The sequence below is a fragment of the Lissotriton vulgaris genome, chromosome 3_1, assembly GCF_964263255.1.
Source record: "Lissotriton vulgaris chromosome 3_1, aLisVul1.2, whole genome shotgun sequence".
In the NCBI taxonomy this organism is placed as follows: domain Eukaryota; kingdom Metazoa; phylum Chordata; class Amphibia; order Caudata; family Salamandridae; genus Lissotriton; species Lissotriton vulgaris.
In genome coordinates this window covers 542,624,421-542,644,325 of record NC_141689.1, presented here as the reverse complement: position 1 = coordinate 542,644,325, position 19,905 = coordinate 542,624,421, and the positions used below count along the sequence as shown (strand labels likewise).

The 19,905-nt window shown below is 50.1% G+C and overlaps 1 protein-coding gene across 1 annotated transcript in view; it reads right to left on the bottom strand.

Annotated features, from left to right (window-relative positions):
- The window catches only part of MRPS27 (mitochondrial ribosomal protein S27), a 393,507-nt gene that overhangs the window by 334,267 nt on the left and 39,335 nt on the right, over positions 1-19,905 (bottom strand). Inside the window, exon 2 of the mRNA XM_086960802.1 lies at positions 2,013-2,090. Within this exon, the coding sequence (XP_086816928.1) occupies positions 2,013-2,090 (78 nt within the window). The remainder of the gene's footprint in view (positions 1-2,012; positions 2,091-19,905) is intronic.

The following is a 19,905-nucleotide window of genomic DNA, read 5'->3' as shown; positions in this document are numbered from 1 at the left end:
TTGATGTCAAGCAGCATTTCCTGGAGGTCGGTTGATAGGAATTCCACACTCCTGAATACCTAATGCTTGTGACTTTAAGTCACACATAAAGCAAGCAATCCACTAGATGAGAGGAGGAAACACTTTGACAATTTAAAGTGATTTATCTGTTCCCCGAGGTTTTAATGAGTTCATGTTGTGCCTCATAAATTAGACATTTGTTTACCTATTTTAAAACTAGGAGTGTGGATAGTGTTATAAGTGTTTTTGAAATAGACAAACTCCACTAAAGTGACATTTCTTGACTATTCAGGCTGCTGTGTTCGAATCCAACTCACTCTGCAATAAACATATGGATACATATTTGATGAATTCAACAAATATTGGCTCCTACTTAATGAGACCTCGTTTTGGGATAGTATGCTGCCTAACATCTATGAAATATTGAGAACAGGACAATTCATTTAGTACAAGACTTTGATATTCAAAAATGTGCTTAATAATTTTCCCCATGCTTTATAATGTACATATCAAAATAATGGTCTCACCTGTTGTTTTTATTTAAAGTCAAAATGTTATTAGCTTTGAGCTACAAAGTGCGTCCACATACATCATCTTTGTGTTATCAGAGTTGTAAAGATGGTTCTCCACCCACCCCGTGATTATCGTTTTCCAGCACTTGGGAATTTGGCAAGATAATCTTCACACTATCAGTGAAGTAGTTTAACCTAAAGCTTTTCCTATTGCTCTAAGACGAACTAAGGTAACTTCAATTCCCCTGCAAAATAAATGCACTCCACTAGACAGAGCAAGAGTCATCTCAATGGCAGGGATAGAAAGGATTTCTTATAAAAATGTTTCAATTTGAGAGGACCATTATGAAAGCCATCGGTACATGGAAAAGATACAGAAACATCTGGTTTTATATGTCCTATCTCAGTTAAATGTCAATCTCTGGAACTGAAATAGGTGAATAGATTGGCATTAGTGACTGTCGATTTACTATGAACTGCTCTTTATACTACAACTGTGCTACTTGCTTCAGGTTGCCTCTCTATCTCATTATCACATACATGATAAAATATGTTTAAAAAGCAATGCCCTTCCACTTGGGATCTACAGCTTACACTAATTACTAATCCTTCTCAAGGCTGTCAAGTCCTTCCTGTTTATGTAATTTGTCGTCTGACTTCAGAGTAGCCAACCGATCTGGTGTTTGTCACCCTTCTTGGCCTACCATACCACAGCCATCTCAAAGTACAAAGTAGATAACTCTGGAGAACACGTAGACCCGTAGAATGATGCCTGAGAACAGTATGTAGGCAGGCCTACTTGGAGTTGCCAGGTACAAGACTACGAGGTAGGCGGAAGGTTACTGGAGTGGTTGCTGAGCAGACAGAGGGTCAAGATAGGACTACCAGGAGAAAGGGCCCCATCTTCAGAATTCAAGCAAAACCGTGATGTGGGCTGTGGAGACAGAGAGGTGTTTCAATGTCAGGGTATTGTAGTGTCTAAAGAGAAATGAGGAGCAAATAAAAGGAAAGGTGGATTTTACAGTTTCCCTGGGGGGGGTCTTAATCAGTTATAATCCAGAGCAACCATAAGCTAACCATGAGACCTAAGCATCCCTCAGAACAATCAGAACTGCAACACTTATTGCCTGGAAAGGAAATTCCGCAAAATCGATTCCAGGGAGGCAAAAGGTAGAATTAAACTCTGCTGGGATTTACCCGTAGACCAAAAATTACCCTGGTCACAGGTAAAAAAAACAAAAACGGACGATCTGCTTAGCAAGGCAAAAGGGGCAGATGAAAATCTTTCTCAATACCAAGGTGCTACCGAAGTTCGACCATCCCTTGTGTAATACAGAACAGAGCAGATTACATTTCTACATAAATAAACAACTCATTTTTATCACGGAATAAACTAGACCACCCAAAAAGGACCACATATTTTCAAATAGCTTTATCATCTTCTTCCCCTCAATCAAGTATCTAACATTTGAGTACAGCAAAGCAAGCAATAGCACCTACCTAAATTATGGAGATCCTTTTCTCTTTCCTCCCATCTTAGAGGATCACCATATGCAGACGACAGAAGAAAACGTTTGCCTAAAAGCACAATAAAAAGAAGTTAGTTGCAATTAATGTTTCACACATAGCAAGCATTGACATGCTGTACTTCAAGCAATCACAACATGAAACTAAGCTGGGTATTTCTGTCAACTGGCTTTCCTATAAGAAGCTTGGCATATTTGTCAGGTAAATTAAGATTTTTAGTTTAGAGAGATTTTATTTATTCGTTTATATTTTTATAAATTATTTAATGTATTTACTTAGAACTGGACTACAGACAGCCTTCTCCAATAAATGACATACACTTAGGGCTCCGGGTCTGCCCCATTACCATTATTGGACAGCTTGGTTGCTTATCTAACTTCGCTGCTTCCTAGTGGATGCCTCTCTTCCCTGTCTTTGTGTTTGGCACGTCCAGGACAGGAACATTGAGGCATTACGCTATTCTGATGGTTTAATTTATATCCTGCCTCTGGACACAGTGCCTCTACAATACGAGCGGGTATAGTTTGTATCTGAAAAGAACACTCCCTCATCACACTTTTGTTTATCTTTTACATGCCTTGTAAACGGAATGCAATCCTTTTGTAACTGTTTTCTACGCAGGAGGCTTTTTTATGTTTTTGAGAGGCCTCAAGGTGGGAGCCTGACCTTAAGATGGCCGTTCAGCACCACCGGCTCCAGCCTTGTTAATAATAGAACACAGAGCACCCACGCCCTATCAGCTCGGAGGGTCTAATTCAGTTCGAAGGGATTATTACATTCAAGTACAAAGTGCACATTTTCCTTTTTTAAAGTATTCCTGGTAAGTAATCTATTTGGACCTTTTTTGTTATTGTGTAATGAACATCTTGTGGTATAACTCTTAACAATCGGTATCACTTCAATATGGTAAACTCGGTGCTTTGACAGGGACTGTACATTCCCACAGGCCAGGTGCCGGTTTCACTTATCTTGCAGCTGTTGCCAGTGTAGAGAAGGTGTAACCTGTGGTGTGCGCTCTAGTCTACCGGCGTACACGTGATGACGCGTGACGCCGTAGACTAGAGCGGAGTAGTCGCGCATGCGCAGAAGCGGGAAAAAGTGAAAGGCGCAAAGAGAGAAAGACGGAGCTGGCGACCGGAGCGCAAACTGTTAGACGCTCGGCGCCCTTAGCGAGTAACTTGCAGAAATAGAGATAATAAACGGAGTAAACCACCTACCTGTGTCAGAGCATCCTGTGGGGGGAACATACAACATTACAGTGGCGACGAGGCTGGGACCCGGACACCACCAGGTGCAGGGACGACGGCAAGGAAAGCAAAACTCCCCACAACCACGGCCACGAGCCAGGAGGGCACAGGATCTGCAAGGAAAAGCAAGGGCGTGGCAGCAGCGCAGCAGCACGACCAGGAGCTAAACACCAACAGCATTAGCCAGGTCAGTGTGAACCAGGACACCGGGAGCCCCCAGGCAGCAACCTGGCAACCAAGGGAGACACCCCTAAGTCAGAAGAAGGGGGGAGAACAGTGCAGACAGCGCACACTACGAGGGATAATACCCCAGGTAGCCCAAGGGGTCACGGGGACACGGCAGGGAGCGCAGGAGCGTCCGGTGAACCCACCCAAAGGGCCCAGGAGGGAGTACCCAGAGGAGAAGCCAGAATGGCGAATCAGGCATCAGCCCTAATGGCACCGGTCCCATTCCTAACCAGGCCAGGGGAACCCCAACTTAAATGGGAAGACTGGAAAGAATATTTCCTCAATTACATTGAAGCCCTGGAGGATGAGAGCGAAGGGGAATACAAGCCGGAAAGAAAAAAGAGGCTGTTGCTCCACAACTTAGGCCCAGAAGGGGTCAGGGTGTTTAAGAATCTGGTGCCCAAAGAGAGGGGTGCAGACGAGACGGACGTCTTTGTGAACGCACTGGACGATCTGGACAGTCATTACCGCCCAGCAGTTTGTGTCTCAATAGACCGCTATAACTTCCAACAGAGAAAACAGGAGGCAGGAGAGTCCATTGATGACTATGTGGCAGCACTCCGCCGGCTAGCAATCACGTGTAGGTACGGGAACCTGCAGGATGAATACATCAAGGACCAAATAGTGATGCACACCACCAGTAGAGCAGTCCAAGACAAGCTGTGGGCGATGAATGAAACAACCCTGAAAGAAGTGGTAGCAATGGTCAAGAAGGCAGAAATGTCGAAGAGGGGCGCAGACGCGGCGAAAAGAGAAAGCGGGCCGAGACCGATGATCAACAAAATCGACGAGGCGCCACAATCCAGCAAGCCCTAAAGCACCTACGGAGACCCGAAGAGGGACACAAGAGGGCCGGGGAAGCAGTTGCCTCGCCCCAGCCAGGGAACAAAATTTGCGTGCTACCGATGCGGCAGTGCAGCGCACGCGGCCCAGGATAGGCGTTGTCCCGCGTTTCGCGCCAGGTGCTCATTTTGCGGGTTGAACGGTCACTTTGAAAAGGTCTGCCGAAAGAAAGGGACGAAGTCCACAGTCAAGTGCATCGAAGCGGCCGCAGCCAACGTGAGTGAAGAAGAGGACCAGGAAGAAGACGATCTGGTACTATGCATAGAGGATCAAGTGCTGGACGTATCCGGGAAGAGAAGGGATAAGCCACGCACCGATATGCGCATTGGGGGCGTCAAGGTATATGTGGCCGTGGACTCTGGATCCCCCTGGACCATAGTGCAAAGATCGATATGGGAAGAGGATTTCGCGCCGGTATTAGGACCCGATCTGGAGCCGCCGGACATCAGACCCATCTCGTATACCGAGAATTCCATTCCATTGGTAGGATGCAAAGACCTGGAGTTCGAATTCAGAGGAAGATCGGCCACGTGCACCCTGTATGTAGCGGAAAAGGGCCCATCCGTCCTAGGATGGAGAGACGCAGGTGCCCTTGGCATAATACTCAATCCGGGAGGGAAAGAACAGATCTTGCTCACAGATGAATGGCCCCTCTCGCGGGAGGAAGACTGGAAAGCAGCATACCCCAAAGTGTTTGAAGGCACGGTTGGCAAACTGGACAAATTTGTGCACAAAATAGTTCTTAAGGAAGGAGCAGTGCCGGTAGTGCATAAGGTCCGGAACATACCGATATCCACAAGTGAGGCAGTGCGCCAGGAACTACGGAAGTTGGAAGAACTGGATATCATCGAGCCAGTGGACAGTGCAGAATGGCTATCGCCCTTGGTGGTGGTAAAAAAGCCCAATGGCAAGGTCCGGCTCTGTGTGGACCTGAGGGAGCTTAACAAAAACCTCATAGTGGAGAGGTTCCCGCTCCCCAGAATAGAGGAGATGCTAGCAAAGACAAAAGGTATTAACCATTTTTCCACCATAGACCTCACATCTGCATACTACCAGATAGAACTCCACCCGTCGAGCAGGAAGTACACAGCGTTCATAACGCCCTTCGGATGCTACCAATTCAGGAGAATGCCCTTCGGCCTGGCGTCTGCTGCGGCCGTTTTCCAGAAGCTGATGCATAAATTGTTTAAGGACATCGCGGGAGTGCAATACTTCCAAGACGACATCCTAGTGATGGGCTCCAACAAGGGAGATCACGACAGAAAACTACACCAAGTGCTGGGAGTGCTGCAAGGCAAAGGAATGACGGCAGAATGGAGCAAGTGCAGGATTGGGTCTCGCTCAGTGACCTACCTTGGGCACGAGATAGGAACACACGGTATCTCGCCGAAGGAGCAAAACGTGAGGGCAATCAAGGACGCCAGAGCCCCAACTACCAAAGAGGAAGTGCGGTCATTCCTGGGAATGGCCGAGTATTACAGCAAGTTTGTTAGACATTTTGCCACAAGAACGCACAGGATGAGACAACTGACCAGGCACAATACAAAATTCGAATGGGATAAGGAGGCCCAGGCAGAATTTGAGTCCATTAAAGACTGCATCAGCCATGCAATTCCACTGCAGGGGTATGTCCCCACGGGCAAGACTATGGTAACGACAGACGCAAGCGACAAGGGCTTGGGGGCTGTCTTAGCGCAGGAAAGGGACGACGGAACAAAAGAAACCATCAGTTTCGCATCCCGGGCGCTGTCCCCGACGGAGCAGAGGTACAGCGTGATTGAAAAGGAGATGCTGGCGGTCACGTGGGCGTTGAGCAAATTTCGCCAGTTCATATGGGGCACGAGATTCAGACTCCAGACGGATCACAAGCCTCTCATCAAAGTATTGACGTCATCTGGTCACGACACAGCCACCCCGAGAATAGCAAAAATGACCCTGAAGCTGCTTGATTATACGTACGACGTGGAATACCTTCCAGGTACGCAGAATAGGGTGGCTGATTATCTCAGCCGGGCATCGGCCATGGAGGAAGCGCCGGGAGAGAGTCCGGACACAGAGGAGATGGTCGCTAGCATGGAGGATCATGAGTCATCCATCAGTGCGCAGGAATGGCAGGCGGCTTATGGGCTCGATGAGGAGAAGATGGACGTAAAGAGACATCTCACCGAAGGGTGGCCGGACAAGAAGAAGCTATCGGAGGGCGTCCGACGGTTCTATGAGATGAGAGAAGAATTGTCCCTGAGTGACTCGGGGATATTCTTGTACAGAGGAGAAAGAGTGGTGCCACCAGTGACGCTGATACCCCGACTGCTGAAAGTGCTCCACGAGGGGCATCTGGGCATAGTGAAAACCAAGGCATTGGTCAAACAGATGTATTGGTGGCCAGGAATGGATGCCCACATCGAGAGACAAGTGCGGGAGTGCGGACAGTGCCAAGGAGCGGACAAGGTACTCCGCCCTCTCAGACCCGCTCTGGGGAAGTTCGACACCCCGCATGGCCCTTGGGAGGATGTGGCAATAGATATCCTGGGGCCCGTCCTGGACAGTAGAGGAGTAAACAAGTACATCTGTGTATTAATAGACAAATACTCCAAGTGGCCAGAGGTGGACATACAGGATGCGATGGACACAGACACGATCCTGAAGTTCCTGACTGGGGTGTTCCTCAGAGAAGGAATTCCCAAAACAATCCTCAGCGACAATGGCCCGCAATTTGTATCGGACAAGTGGGGAAGATACATGAAAAGGAATGGGATCGAGGTGAGACACACGGCCGTGTACCATCCGGCCTGCAACGGCCAAGTCGAAAGGTTCAATAGAGTGCTCATGGGCTCCATCCAGGCAGCCATATCGCAAGGAAAGGACTGGGAGATGGAGATGATGAACATGATTTGGGCCTACCGGATAACGCCCTCTGTAGTGGGGTACAGTCCGTTCCAAGTGTTGAGAGGACGGCACCCCTTCACCCGAGACAACGTGGTATGGAGGGAGAAGACCATCACCAGCAAGTGGTCCCCAGCCGTGGTGCAGCACAATCTGGAGAAGGCCCAGAAGATTTACGCAGCACACTACAACAAGAGACGCAGCGTGAAGGAAACGGCGCTGGAGGAAGGGGAGTGGGTTAGGATCAAACTCCCCACCCTACAGAGGAAGGGCGAAAGCAAAGTCAGGCAGCCGCTACAAGTCAAGGAGGTGCGCGGCAGGGCGGCTCTCCTCAGTGACAGCAAGGTCTGGTCGCAAGACCGCATGGCCAGGGTCAACAAAATACTGGTCTGGCCCAAGGCCGAGGAAGTCGAGAGATGCTTGGATCACCAGGAGGGTAGACCTCTTCCTGAGTTCGACTCGGACAACCAAAGGGAAGATGCAGGTGAGGACAATGAAGAGGCCCTGAGAGCCAGGCCGAATGACGGAGGAGGAATACAAGCTACGGCGGAGCAGGGAACAGATGTGAGAGAAGCTGGGGTGTCCCATGGAGAGACGGAGGCGAGAGAGAACATGCCGGTAAGACACACCCGCAGCGGAAGGGCAGTTGTGGTGCCCTCTCGTTATAATGACTTTGTGATGGACGGACACTAGCTTGGTGCCAACCCCCGGTGCCCCACATAGACTATGTTCACAGTTGGAGGACACTGGGTTGGGGGGAAATGTTTTATGTGATGTTTGGTAAAGGGGGGAGATATGTGGTGTGCGCTCTAGTCTACCGGCGTACACGTGATGACGCGTGACGCCGTAGACTAGAGCGGAGTAGTCGCGCATGCGCAGAAGCGGGAAAAAGTGAAAGGCGCAAAGAGAGAAAGACGGAGCTGGCGACCGGAGCGCAAACTGTTAGACGCTCGGCGCCCTTAGCGAGTAACTTGCAGAAATAGAGATAATAAACGGAGTAAACCACCTACCTGTGTCAGAGCATCCTGTGGGGGGAACATACAACATTACATAACCATTCACTAGGTTCCAGAACAGGTACACAGAACCTACATGTTGCATGAAAGTCCAAGCCTTGGCATACAAAATCAGCATTTATGCCACTGAGGGGTGAGTGAACTGCTGCAAATGTAATGCAAATGGACTGCCGAAGAAGATGGGAGTTAACATACGGGGGACGGTTCTCTTAGAAAACCCCTGCATGCAACTCCCTAAGAAAGGCACGCATCACAGTTACTTTCAGCAGTGACAAAAAAATCTCTGTATTGTTAGTGGTGTATAGTTCCCCCCTCGGTGACTATATGGAGACCATGCTTGCCACTCACCCTGGTGCTTTGCAGCGCCTTTTAAAATCAGTGAAACGTCCATCAAGTACATCACTTTGTAGATCATTCGATGTGCCTTTTATGTCCACTAAAAGGCAAGCCTTTCAATAGGATCATGCTCAGAATGTGCAATTAAAAAAAGGCCTGTTTCATTCGTACCATCTAATCAAATTAATCGTATTGATGGGAAGGTCAATTGGAAATTTTTTTTTGATTTTATGTGTACCAAAAAAATTCGTTTTCATGTTTTATGAAGAGGTATCTAAAACATAACAATGTTTTTTTCACATAATATAAGGATACAAAAGTTTCTTAAAAGATACGTGTGTACAATGCTAGTGAGTGGATCAGCACATTTAGCAAAACACTGAACAGCATGGCTCACTTTGTACTAGTGTTTGGCTACGGGGCACATACTGCCACTCGCTGTATGATGCAATGTCTTTCTGTCAGATCAGCTCAAAGCAAACCACGGTGTATGGAGAGAATACCTTTATACTGGTCTATGTATGGTGTATGCCAACAAGTAAAGGCTAAGCACGCTCACTGCACACAGGTGGAAGCTGACAAGTGTGAAATTTGTTTCCTTGGCATGTCACACGGTGTGGTGATTAACAAACAAAATGGTTCTGTTGGGTAGTTAAAACAATTCCTTTGGAGGAAGCTGAGAACAGCTCCTAGATATACAACAAGCAAAACACTCTCTGATATGTAAAGTTTTTATATGTATTAAAAACATGAAAAAAGAGACAATATACTGGAATTACTTCATTCCACTACATTACTAGTAAACACTTTAAATTCGTGAATGGTGACAGTAGTGATTAAAGTGACAAGTGCAATGTATATAGTGACACTTATATACACAACAATTATTTACAATAAAACCACACAGGGAGGGGACCGGGGGTAGGAAGAGAACGAGGTATTTTCTGTCGTTTATGAGGCCAGTCTTTTTAGGTTAGTATTCCAAGGAAAACCAAATGGTTAATGTCCAGGTTCCTGGAGTTTAGCTTGGCCAAGGTAAGAGCGTCGACGTTTCGACCCTAGTTGCGCCCTAATTGGTGGTCGCGGCGGGTCTTTATAAAGACAAAGGGGAAGGGAAACGGTCAAATGATGGGTTATTCCAGAGGGTCGCCCGTTGGTCAACCCTCGAAGTGGTATCAAACGCGGTCTTAATCCGCGGTGTGGTTCAGCGTTCTGCACACGAGCGTCAAACAAACTGTCCGTGAGTGATACTCGAACTAATGGGTTCAGGCTGGAAACGCTAACTATGTTCGTAACCAGGCAACCCAAATCGGGATTGAGGCTGGAGATGTTGCGGCCAATCAGAGAAGAGGCGCCTCTTCTCTGATTGGCCTCAACATCTCCAGCCTCAATCCCGATTTGGGTTGCCTGGTTACGAACATAGTTAGCGTTTCCAGCCTGAACTCATTAGTTCGAGTATCACTCACGGACAGTTTGTTTGGCGCTCGTGTGCAGAACGCTGAACCACACCGCGGATTAAGACCGCGTTTGATACCACTTCGAGGGTTGACCAACGGGCGACCCTCTGGAATAACCCATCATTTGACCGTTTCCCTTCCCCTTTGTCTTGATAAAGACCCGCCGCGACCACCAATTAGGGCGCAACTAGGGTCAAAACGTTGACGCTCTTACCTTGGCCAAGCTAAACTCCAGGAACCTGGACATTAACCATTTGGTTTTTCTTGGAATACTAACCTAAAAAGACTGGCCTCATAAACGACAGAAAATACCTCATTCTCTTCCTTCCCCCGGTCCCCTCCCTGTGTGGTTTTATTGTAAATAATTGTTGTGTATATAAGTGTCACTATATACATTGCACTTGTCACTTTAATCACTACTGTCACCATTCACGAATTTAAAGTGTTTACTAGTAATGTAGTGGAATGAAGTAATTCCAGTATATTGTCTCTTTTTTCATGTTTTTAATACATATAAAAACTTTACATATCAGAGAGTGTTTTGCTTGTTGTAGATCTAGGAGCTGTTCTCAGCTTCCTCCAAAGGAATTGTTTTCACTACCCAACAGAACCATTTTGTTTGTTAATCACATATACCCAGGTTCTGAGGGACACAGGGTCACCCCTTTTTGCTAAATCACACGGTGTGGTGATGGCAACTGTCCTGACAACAATAAACACAATTTATAAACTTGAATCCACCACCAGGCAATCATCTGCAGAGTAATTTGTCCCGGTCGGAGCCTCGCAGCAGCTCATTACAATAAACTCTGCATGGAGCACTTTTGCTTCCCGTGCTCTTAATGTTTGCTTGTGCACATTTTCCCCTTTCCTGCACGGCAACAGGCCGCATAGCACTGGGTCGACGTTACCCGGCCACCACTTCTAGGCTTTGTAAGAGGCTTATTATCACTTCACATTCTTTCGACCTGAGTTGCTGCCATAGAGTACTAAAAACACTTTTTATTTCTGGCCTCCTTATGCCTTCTAACAACTATTAGAGGCACAGCACGTAAACTGCATAAACCTCTTGTGAATTCAAAGGATGTTAATATTACATTTTGAGCGCAATCAGATTTGTATTTGCTTTGAAACTTTAAAACAATAAATATTAATTCACAATGCCTTCGTTTCAATACGTTTGTCAAAAATATCACTACAAAAACTATCAAACTGTCATGGCAAGACCTACTGGCTTTATCAATGTTAGCTTCACTTCGCATTTAGCCCATGCTTTACCATGAGCTCTTCCCCAGTTGTTTGTGTGACCTCTGCATGCTCTATTTATACTGCCCCCCCCCACTCCTCACAAAGTTTATTTAAATGTATTTATTTATATATTTTTTACAAAGGCATGGCAGGCAGCAAAGTGCTGCAAGGCCACAATCTGTCTTTACTAGAACTGCTTTTTTTGTGCTTTGCCAGTCTTGTGTGCTCTATTTTTACCCCCATACAAACCTAAGGTTTATTTCCTATTTTTTTGTTGCCCACGCACTCCGTTTTTCTCCCCTTCCGGTTCCTCAGATGATCCCCAACACCCTCCCCGTCACTCTTTAATTTTTTATTTTATTTTCAATTATTTTTTAGTATTAAATCTTTTTTATTGAGCAACAAACAGGAGGAGCATTGCACCTCATACAGCCATCAGCGCCAGCCCGTGTACAAGGCGGTCACAGACAGTGCCAGTGTGTGTTCATGACCATCGGGAGTATCGACCGCTACAGTTAACACAGCAAGCCGGCTACAACCCAATCGGGCCGGGCCCGTTATAAGGAGTGCTACGGAGGTGCAAGCGGAGCCGATATTGAAGCGAGAATGAATAAAAAGGACAAAAAAAGGCAAAACAACCCCTGCATTCCCACCCTCCGGTCACAGACAGTGCCAGTGTGTGTTCATGACCATCGGGAGTATCGACCGCTACAGTTAACACAGCAAGCCGCCTACAACCCAATCGGGCCGGGCGCGTTATAAGGAGTGCTACGGAGGTGCAAGCGGAGCCGATATTGAAGCGAGAATGAACAAAAAGGACAAAAAAGGCAAAACAACCCCTGCATTCCCACCCTCCGGTCACAGACAGTGCCAGTGTGTGTTCATGACCATCGGGAGTATCGACCGCTACAGTTAACACAGCAAGCCGCCTACAACCCAATCGGGCCGGGCGCGTTATAAGGAGTGCTACGGAGGTGCAAGCGGAGCCGATATTGAAGCGAGAATGAACAAAAAGGACAAAAAAGGCAAAACAACCCCTGCATTCCCACCCTCCTCCCAAAACCACCCCTCTCCTTGTCCATTAAGCGAGAATAGAAACTATAGTCTATCACTTTCTTACTGTGGGCCAACCGGTATAGTGCCTGCTGGGGCTTTGCGTTTGCGTGGCTGCGTTCTAGGCTCCGGGAGTGGGGTGTCTGCAAGACGCAGCAGTCGCAAGTAGCGGGGACAGCTTAACTCCCGGAATTCTCCGGTCAGCAGGGTCAGAAAAGGTCGCCAGACTGCTGCAAAGTCTGCCCCCATCCCTGCCTTGGCCAATGACAACTTTTCCATTCCTAGGATCGCCCAAAGCCGATGCAGCCAGCCCAACTGTTGTGGGGGTTGGACGGCCCTCCAGTGAGCCACAATATTCTGAACTGCTGCCCCCAGCGCTAGCGCAATAAGTTTCCCTCTCCAGGATTTCAAGGGGTACATCAGGGCGTTAGGAAGACCTAACAGAGTATAAGATGGAAATCTAGGCAGCTGCGTGTCTAGATGAGAATCTATCAGATCAAGGATTGGGGTCCAATAGGGCTGGAGTCTGTCGCAGCTCCAGAGCAGGTGCTCCAGTGTTCCGAGTTCCCCACATCCCCTCCAGCAGCGGTCGCTAACTCTGGGGTCCCATCGATGTAGCCTTTCGGGTGTATGGTACCAATAGGTGGCAACTTTGGTCATTGTTTCGGTAAGACCTGTGTGGTGTGCTGAGTGCCTAGCTCTATAATACACTCCCTCCCATTCCTTCCTTGTGAGTTGACGCCCCAGGTCTTGCTCCCATCTGGCCCTCCCTGCGTTATAGGTGTGTATGTTGGTGAGGAGTAAGTGCTGGTAGAGGTCTGAGATTAGTTTTTTGTCAGAGGTGCGGGTTAGCAGCCACTTCTCGTATGGGGTGAGGTGTCGCTGTGCCCCGGGTTGGATCGAAGGGTGCAGAACCCAATGGCGGATCTGCAGGTAAGGCAGGCGGTCCGTCTCAGAAATACCGTAATTCTCTTTCACCTTGTGGAAAGGGAGGATGCCCTTGAGGTCGAACATGTGTCCCACGTCCCTGCAGGAAGTCGCCCTCCAAGATGCATGGGCCTTAGAGTCTAGTGCCGGTGTGAAGTCCGGATTGTCGAAGATTGGAGTCATCGGTGAGGGGAAAGAGGTGAGCCCTTGGGCTACGGCCACCCTGTCCCACACCCCGAGGACCGTGCTAGTGACCATTGAGGCGTACAGGTTGGGGGGTCTATGACCACGCGGCAGGAACGGGACGCCTTGTAGTGGGCGACCTGCCACAGCCTGATCTTGAAAGAGCCAGTGTTTGCCTGATTCTAGTTGGTGCCACTCCACTAATGTGCGCAGTTGTGTCGCCTGGAAGTATAGTGTGAGATCTGGCAAGCCTACTCCCCCGTGTTCAGGCGGTAGCGTGGCAATAGTATGTTTAAACCGTGGGCGTCGGCCGTTCCAGACAAAGCGTGTTAGTTCCGACTGTGTCTTCTGAAGCCCCCCTGCTGGCGGACGCAAGGGGAGGGTCTGGAATATATAAAGAATCTGGGGCAGCAGGGTCATCTTTGCGGCCGCGATTCGGCCTAGCCAGGACAGATTGAGGTGTTTCCATCTCCTGAGATGGTCTCGGAGTTTCATGCTGAGGCTAGAGTAGTTGGCCTCTGTGGTAGCCTGCACCGTTGGCGCCAAAAGGACACCCAGGTAGGGGATGGTGGACTCAGTCCATTGCACGTCGAACTCTGCCTTGGCATCCTCCAGGACCTCCGGTGGCAGCGATATATTCAGGGCCTCTGACTTAGCTACGTTGATCTTGAAACCCGACGCCAGCGCGAAGGTGTGGAGCTCTACAAATAGAGCCCGTAGGGACTGCATCGGGTTGGTTAGCGATAATAAGATATCGTCAGCATAGAGACTGATCTTATGTGTGTCTCCGCTAAAGGGGATGCCAGAAATGAGGTCGTGTTGTCTCACTCGCTGTGCCAGTGGCTCCATATAGAGCGCGAACAGGAGGGGAGAAAGTGGGCACCCCTGCCTGGTCCCCCTGCCAATTTCAAACCGCTGGGAGGTGTGACCATTGACCCATACTGCTGCATTAGGTTGGCGATAACAATTAAATATGCGATTGCGGAGGACCTCTCCCACTCCGAAGTGTTGTAGCACCCGGTCGAGGTAGGGCCAATGCACCCTATCGAATGCCTTCTCCGCATCGATGGTGAGGAGCATACAGCCCGGTCTCGTGCGCGACCCGCCTCGATGAGATGAAGATCTCGCCTGGTATTGTCGCTAGTCTGTCTTTGTGGGATGAAGCCCGCTTGATCAGGCTCCTCCAGTTGCTGCATGTACGGTGCTAGACGACTTGCTAGGATGCCAGTGTAGAGCTTCAGGTCGATGTTCAACAAGGAGATTGGCCGATATGAGCTGCAGCTAGCTGGGTCTCGCCCGGGTTTGGGGATTACTGAGATGGCCGCTTCTAGAAGGTCGGGGGGAATGGTGCCGGGCTGGTCAAATGTGTTGAAAAGGTCACGCAGCAGAGGGGCCACTTGCGGGCAGAAGGTCTTATAAAAGGCCACTGTATAGCCATCCGGGCCTGGGGATTTCCCCAATTTAAGGCGGGAGATCGCAGAAATGACCTCCTCAAGGCCAATGGGGCGATCGAGAAACGCCGCCTGCGCCTCGTTTAGGGATGGGAGTGCCGCGCCTTGCAGGTAGTCCAGGCTGGCCTGCGGGTCTAGGTGGTCAGCATCGTAGAGGGCAGCGTAATAATCGCCGAAGGTCGCAGCGATGGCTGCATCCTCAGTGATAAGGGCGCCTTGGGTAGACCGGAGGGATCGTATATGTTGTCTCTGGCGTTGTTCTCGTAATCTGCTCACCAGTTGCTTCCCGCAACGATCTCCTCCGGTGTAGTACGCATGTTTGAGGCACATGGCGGCGTATTCCGCCAAGTCTTGGTCCAGGACTGCCAGCATTTTCCTTTCAGTGCAGAGTTGGCGCCACGCCCGTGTCGCCCCGGTGCGTTGGTGCATCTGCTCCTGTTCCGCCACGCGTTGAGTGAGTTCGGCCCTCTTCTGCGCCCGTTCCTTATTATTAGCTGTAGCTATCAAGATGAATTCACCGCGGAGGACCGCTTTGAGGGCTGCCCATTGCGTGGCTTTAGATGTGTCCTCGTTGGCATTATGCGTCAAAAACTGAGCGATCGCCGTTTTGAGCCGTTCCTGCGTGGCCGAACCTCTGGCCAGAGCGGTCTGCTGTGTTGTGAAACACTAAGTTGAGGTCACCTCGGAGCAGGAGGTGTGGGTGTGTCGTGGCTGTGGATGCTTCTAAGGCTGTGTGCAAGAATTTCTCCTGACCCTCATTAGGAGCGTATACAGTGCCTACCAACAACGTTTGGCCCGCTACCTGGAAGCGATGGACAAGCAGCCTCCCCCTAGCCTCAGCCTCCTTCTGCAGGACTCTCCCCCCAAAGGATTTGGCCACTAGAATCGCTACCCCCGCTACTTTTTTATGGGCAGACGAGAAGAACTGCCAGGGGAAGGATCGAGACTTTAGTCTATGGTGATCCTTAGGTACTAAACGAATTTCCTGTAAGAGGCAGATGTCCGCCTTCGAGTGTTCCAGAAAGGATAGCACCGCTTTGCGCTTGACCGGGTTGTTAAGGCCCCTCACGTTAAACGTGAGTACTGTCAAGGGATGTGTCATCGCGAGTGGGTTGTAGGGTTAGCTAAGCGCAGCATCTGACCTGCAAATGTCCGTGGCAGGGTCTTCCCCTGTCTGACGTGGACCAGCCCATCAAAACCGGATGGCGGAGTCAAAATCCCCTGGACAAGGATAGCCCTCCCCCCCTTCCCACACCCCCAACACCCCTGATACCCGAACTCCCACATCACCCTCCCGTGCTCCCCCTCCCGTACCCCTACCCCAACTGTGGAAGAGTCATTAGCGAACATTGTCCCAGGTCCAGTCAACAGTCCAGCTGGTCCTGTGGTAAGGTGTATCGATGATGGGTAGGCAATGGCAATCACAACCTGTCGGCTCCCTGCCCCTGCCCCCTCGCCGCGCGGCGGCCATGCTCGTCAAGGTCTCGACCACTATCGCTCATGGTGCGCTGGCAGTGTCTTTTGACACCTCTTGGATAGCGGCTGCGTGTTCCAGGGCCACGGTTTCGGGGTCAGGCTTATTAATCTTCTTCTTGGGGCGCTTGTGCCTCACTTTCTGCCAGCCCCCTCTGTCGCCTGATAGGAGCGTCGCCTGTGATGGGGGCGCACCTGAGTCGTCTCCCGAAACTTCCTCCTCGTGCAGGATGCCCAGTAGGTCACATGTGTCGTTTAGTGATCTGAGTTGCAGCAGGGACCCGTTCCATTTAAAAATGATGCGGAATGGGTGTCCCCAGGAGTATGGGATCCCCTTCTCTCGCAGAAAGGCCGTAACTGTTCTGAAGGCCCTCCGCTTTTGAAGAGTGATTGCGGACAGGTCCTGGAAGAGTTCCACCGCTTGGCCACGATAAATGATGGGTTGTTTTTGCCAGGCCGCCTTCAAGATGCGTTCTTTGAGCGGGAAGTCCGGGAGGTAGGCGAGGATGTCAGGTGGGGGGTTGGTTGCTCGTCGTGGAAGGCCCACCCTGTGTGCCCTGTCGATCCTGATCTCAAAGTCGTCCGACTCCCCCAATATGTCTCTGAACAGGCCCTGTAGATAGGCCGTCACGTCCCCCCCTTCGGTCTTAGAGGGCACGTTCCGGACGCGTAAGTTATTGCGTCTTGAGAGGTTCTCCAGGTCCTCTGTGTGCACCAGCAGGTCGATTTGTTGCTCCTGGAGTCTAATTATTTCTTGTTGCAGGACATGCACTTCCTCGCCTCTGGCAATGTCCGCTGTCTCCACTTCTGCTACTCTTTCTCCAAGTTCATCCATATCTCTTCTCAGTTCTTTGTATCCCCCAGCCATCTCATGCTTCAGGGTCTGAATATCTTCCTTGAGGGAGGTGAATAGCGCTTCCATAAAGGACTTTGTGGCTGGCGCTTCTCCGTCCGCTCGGTCGCCATTTTTAGGTTTAGCCATCTGTGTCGGTTTGTCGGGGCTCTTATCCCCTTTGGTCGCACCCTTCACCAGCATGTCGGTGATCGTGCATCCAGCACGGCGGTTGGACGAAGACATGGTCAAGGCACGGCCTCTGGCTGAGGGTTCTCCGCTTTCCGGGCTGCCCGGGAACCCGCGGCGGTATCGTCGGTGGCAGCTGGTGGCTGCGCGGCGTAGGCCCCGTCTCAGACCCTGGGACACCGCCGCCCCGCGTCTTGGTTCACCGCCCTAGGAAATGGCAGGCCTATCCCCCCGGTCTGATTTCCTCACTGTCCAGGTAGGTTGGAGGCGGAATGTCTGTGGCGACGCTACGGTCTCCGCGCCTCAGGGTGATCGGCGGATATTGCTGGCAGCTCAGGTCTCCGTTCTCTTGGGTCGGTGGGCTACCCCTCCGGGCGCAGAAGATCCGTGGGTGCTCAGTCTGCGGCGGCAGTCACCCAGCCGATGCTAAGGATTCGCTTGTGGGATGTCGCCGCCAAACCCTCTCGTGACCGGCAGCCTAGGTTGCCATGAAACAACAATGTCGATCACCGGGGGCTCGATTGTGCCCCCCGAATCTCCCGACTGTCACCCCCAGGATCGCTCCTCACCTCCAATCTTCTGAATGCGGCAGCTCCAAGCCGGGTGGGGATCCCCGTTTCCCGTCCAGCCACCTCTCCCACTGGTTCCCGCCTCGTCACTGCAAATGGCGCCAACGAGGCCGCTCTGCCACTCGGTCCGTCCCGGACGGGATCCGGGCTGCTACATACACCTCTAGCCTCCGCAGGTTGTGCCGGTCGCCACACAGCCCCGGGCTCTGTCCGCCGGGGTCCGCAGGGCCCGTGTTGTGGTAGGCCCGGGAGCCGGGGCCTCGAGTTTCACGGCACCGCGGGCGTCTCTCTTCCTCTCGGACGGGCTGCTGTAGGGGGAGGCGGAGGTCTGGGTCCTGGATGTGGTCCCTTGGTTGGAATTTGCAGGTTGCAGGACCCTCGGGGATAACCGGCGGTGAGCCGACCGGTACTCTCTCTACGCGGGTTGCGGCGTCTTGTTAGTGCAGCGCCGGCGGGCACACCTCAGCGTCTGCCATTTCCCTCCGCTGCGATCTCGGATCTGCTTCGCCGTCGATCCCCTCTTGGTCAGGCAGGCTCCAAAGCCGTGTCAGCGGTGCAGTCCGCAGCAGCGAGCAGGTGAGGGTCAGTGCTGTGGTCATGAGGCCTTAATTGGCCGTGTTAAAGTGCTTTAAGCGAGGACCGGGGCAGGGAGCCACAGAGACCTGCGTCCGATCAGGTCGCCATCTTCGCCACGCCCCCTTCAATTATTTTTAATGAGGGCATCATCTTTTTGTTGCACTCACTTGCACTTATTTTTTAACCCAGTCTACCATGGCCATCCACAAGGTTAGGTCGCAAAACGTAAACAAAAACGTAACAATGCAACGGTCTCGCCTTTGCAAAAGTTAGAGCTATTAGCATTGTAAATGACAAATTTGTTATTCATGTGTTGGTTTTGAAAACAGATAAATAAATAGCATTGTCATTTACAATGCCAATAGCTTAATATCTCGCAAATGCGAGACCTATTGCATTTGCACCCACACAGAGACACACACACAGAGCCACAAACACACAGCCACACACACACACACACAGCACACACACAACGTGCAACGATGCATCTTCAAACTTGGTTGCACTATTTTCAAATCTCTTTTTGTCTCTGCTCCCGCTTTTATTTCTTGTTGCCTACACCTTTATGTTCCCCCCGACACCTTAGATCCTCTGCCCACAACTTGTTGGTCATTCCCAGGTTCAGACGCAAGAAGCAAGGTGGTGCTGGCTTCTCTTTCCTTGCCCCATTCACTTGGAACTCCCTTCCCCTCCCAATTCGGCTCACTCCTGATTACCCCACTTTCCGTAAATCTCTGAAAACCCACTTGTTCCGTCTTGCTCACGGCTAGTCGCCTACACTCCCTGTGTCCTATTCCATGGTCCTGAGCGCCAAGAAACCAATTGGTGTATGTGCGCGGTATTAAAAAGTTTTAACATAACACACACACACAGAGCCACACACACACAAAGAGCCACACACACACAAAGAGCCACACACACACAAAGAGCCACACACACATATCTGAAAAGTTGGGGCTAATGTTTAAAATGGTGACTCATGTTTAAACTAATTGACGATCTGATCTGGTTTTCAGTGAACAATAGCCACCCGCTTTTAAATTACTTATAACAAATTGCTTCAAAATTGCTGATTGGTAGTGTATACCACGTACATATTTACGTTTGCTCCATCCTCCTGAATTAAATTCTGTCTTTGCAGTGTAATTTAACCCTCATTTTATAATGTATTGAGTGCGCGGCGTTTGTAGAGAAGCAGAGATTCTCATATTGTTTTTAATCTAAGTTTATACATGGTATTTGTTTTGTGGTGCAGTTATGTTACATTGGTCAGCAGATGGCATGGCTTGGCTGACAACCTTATCACACCAACATTAGAAACACAGAAAACAATAGGGAGAACCCTAAACACACCT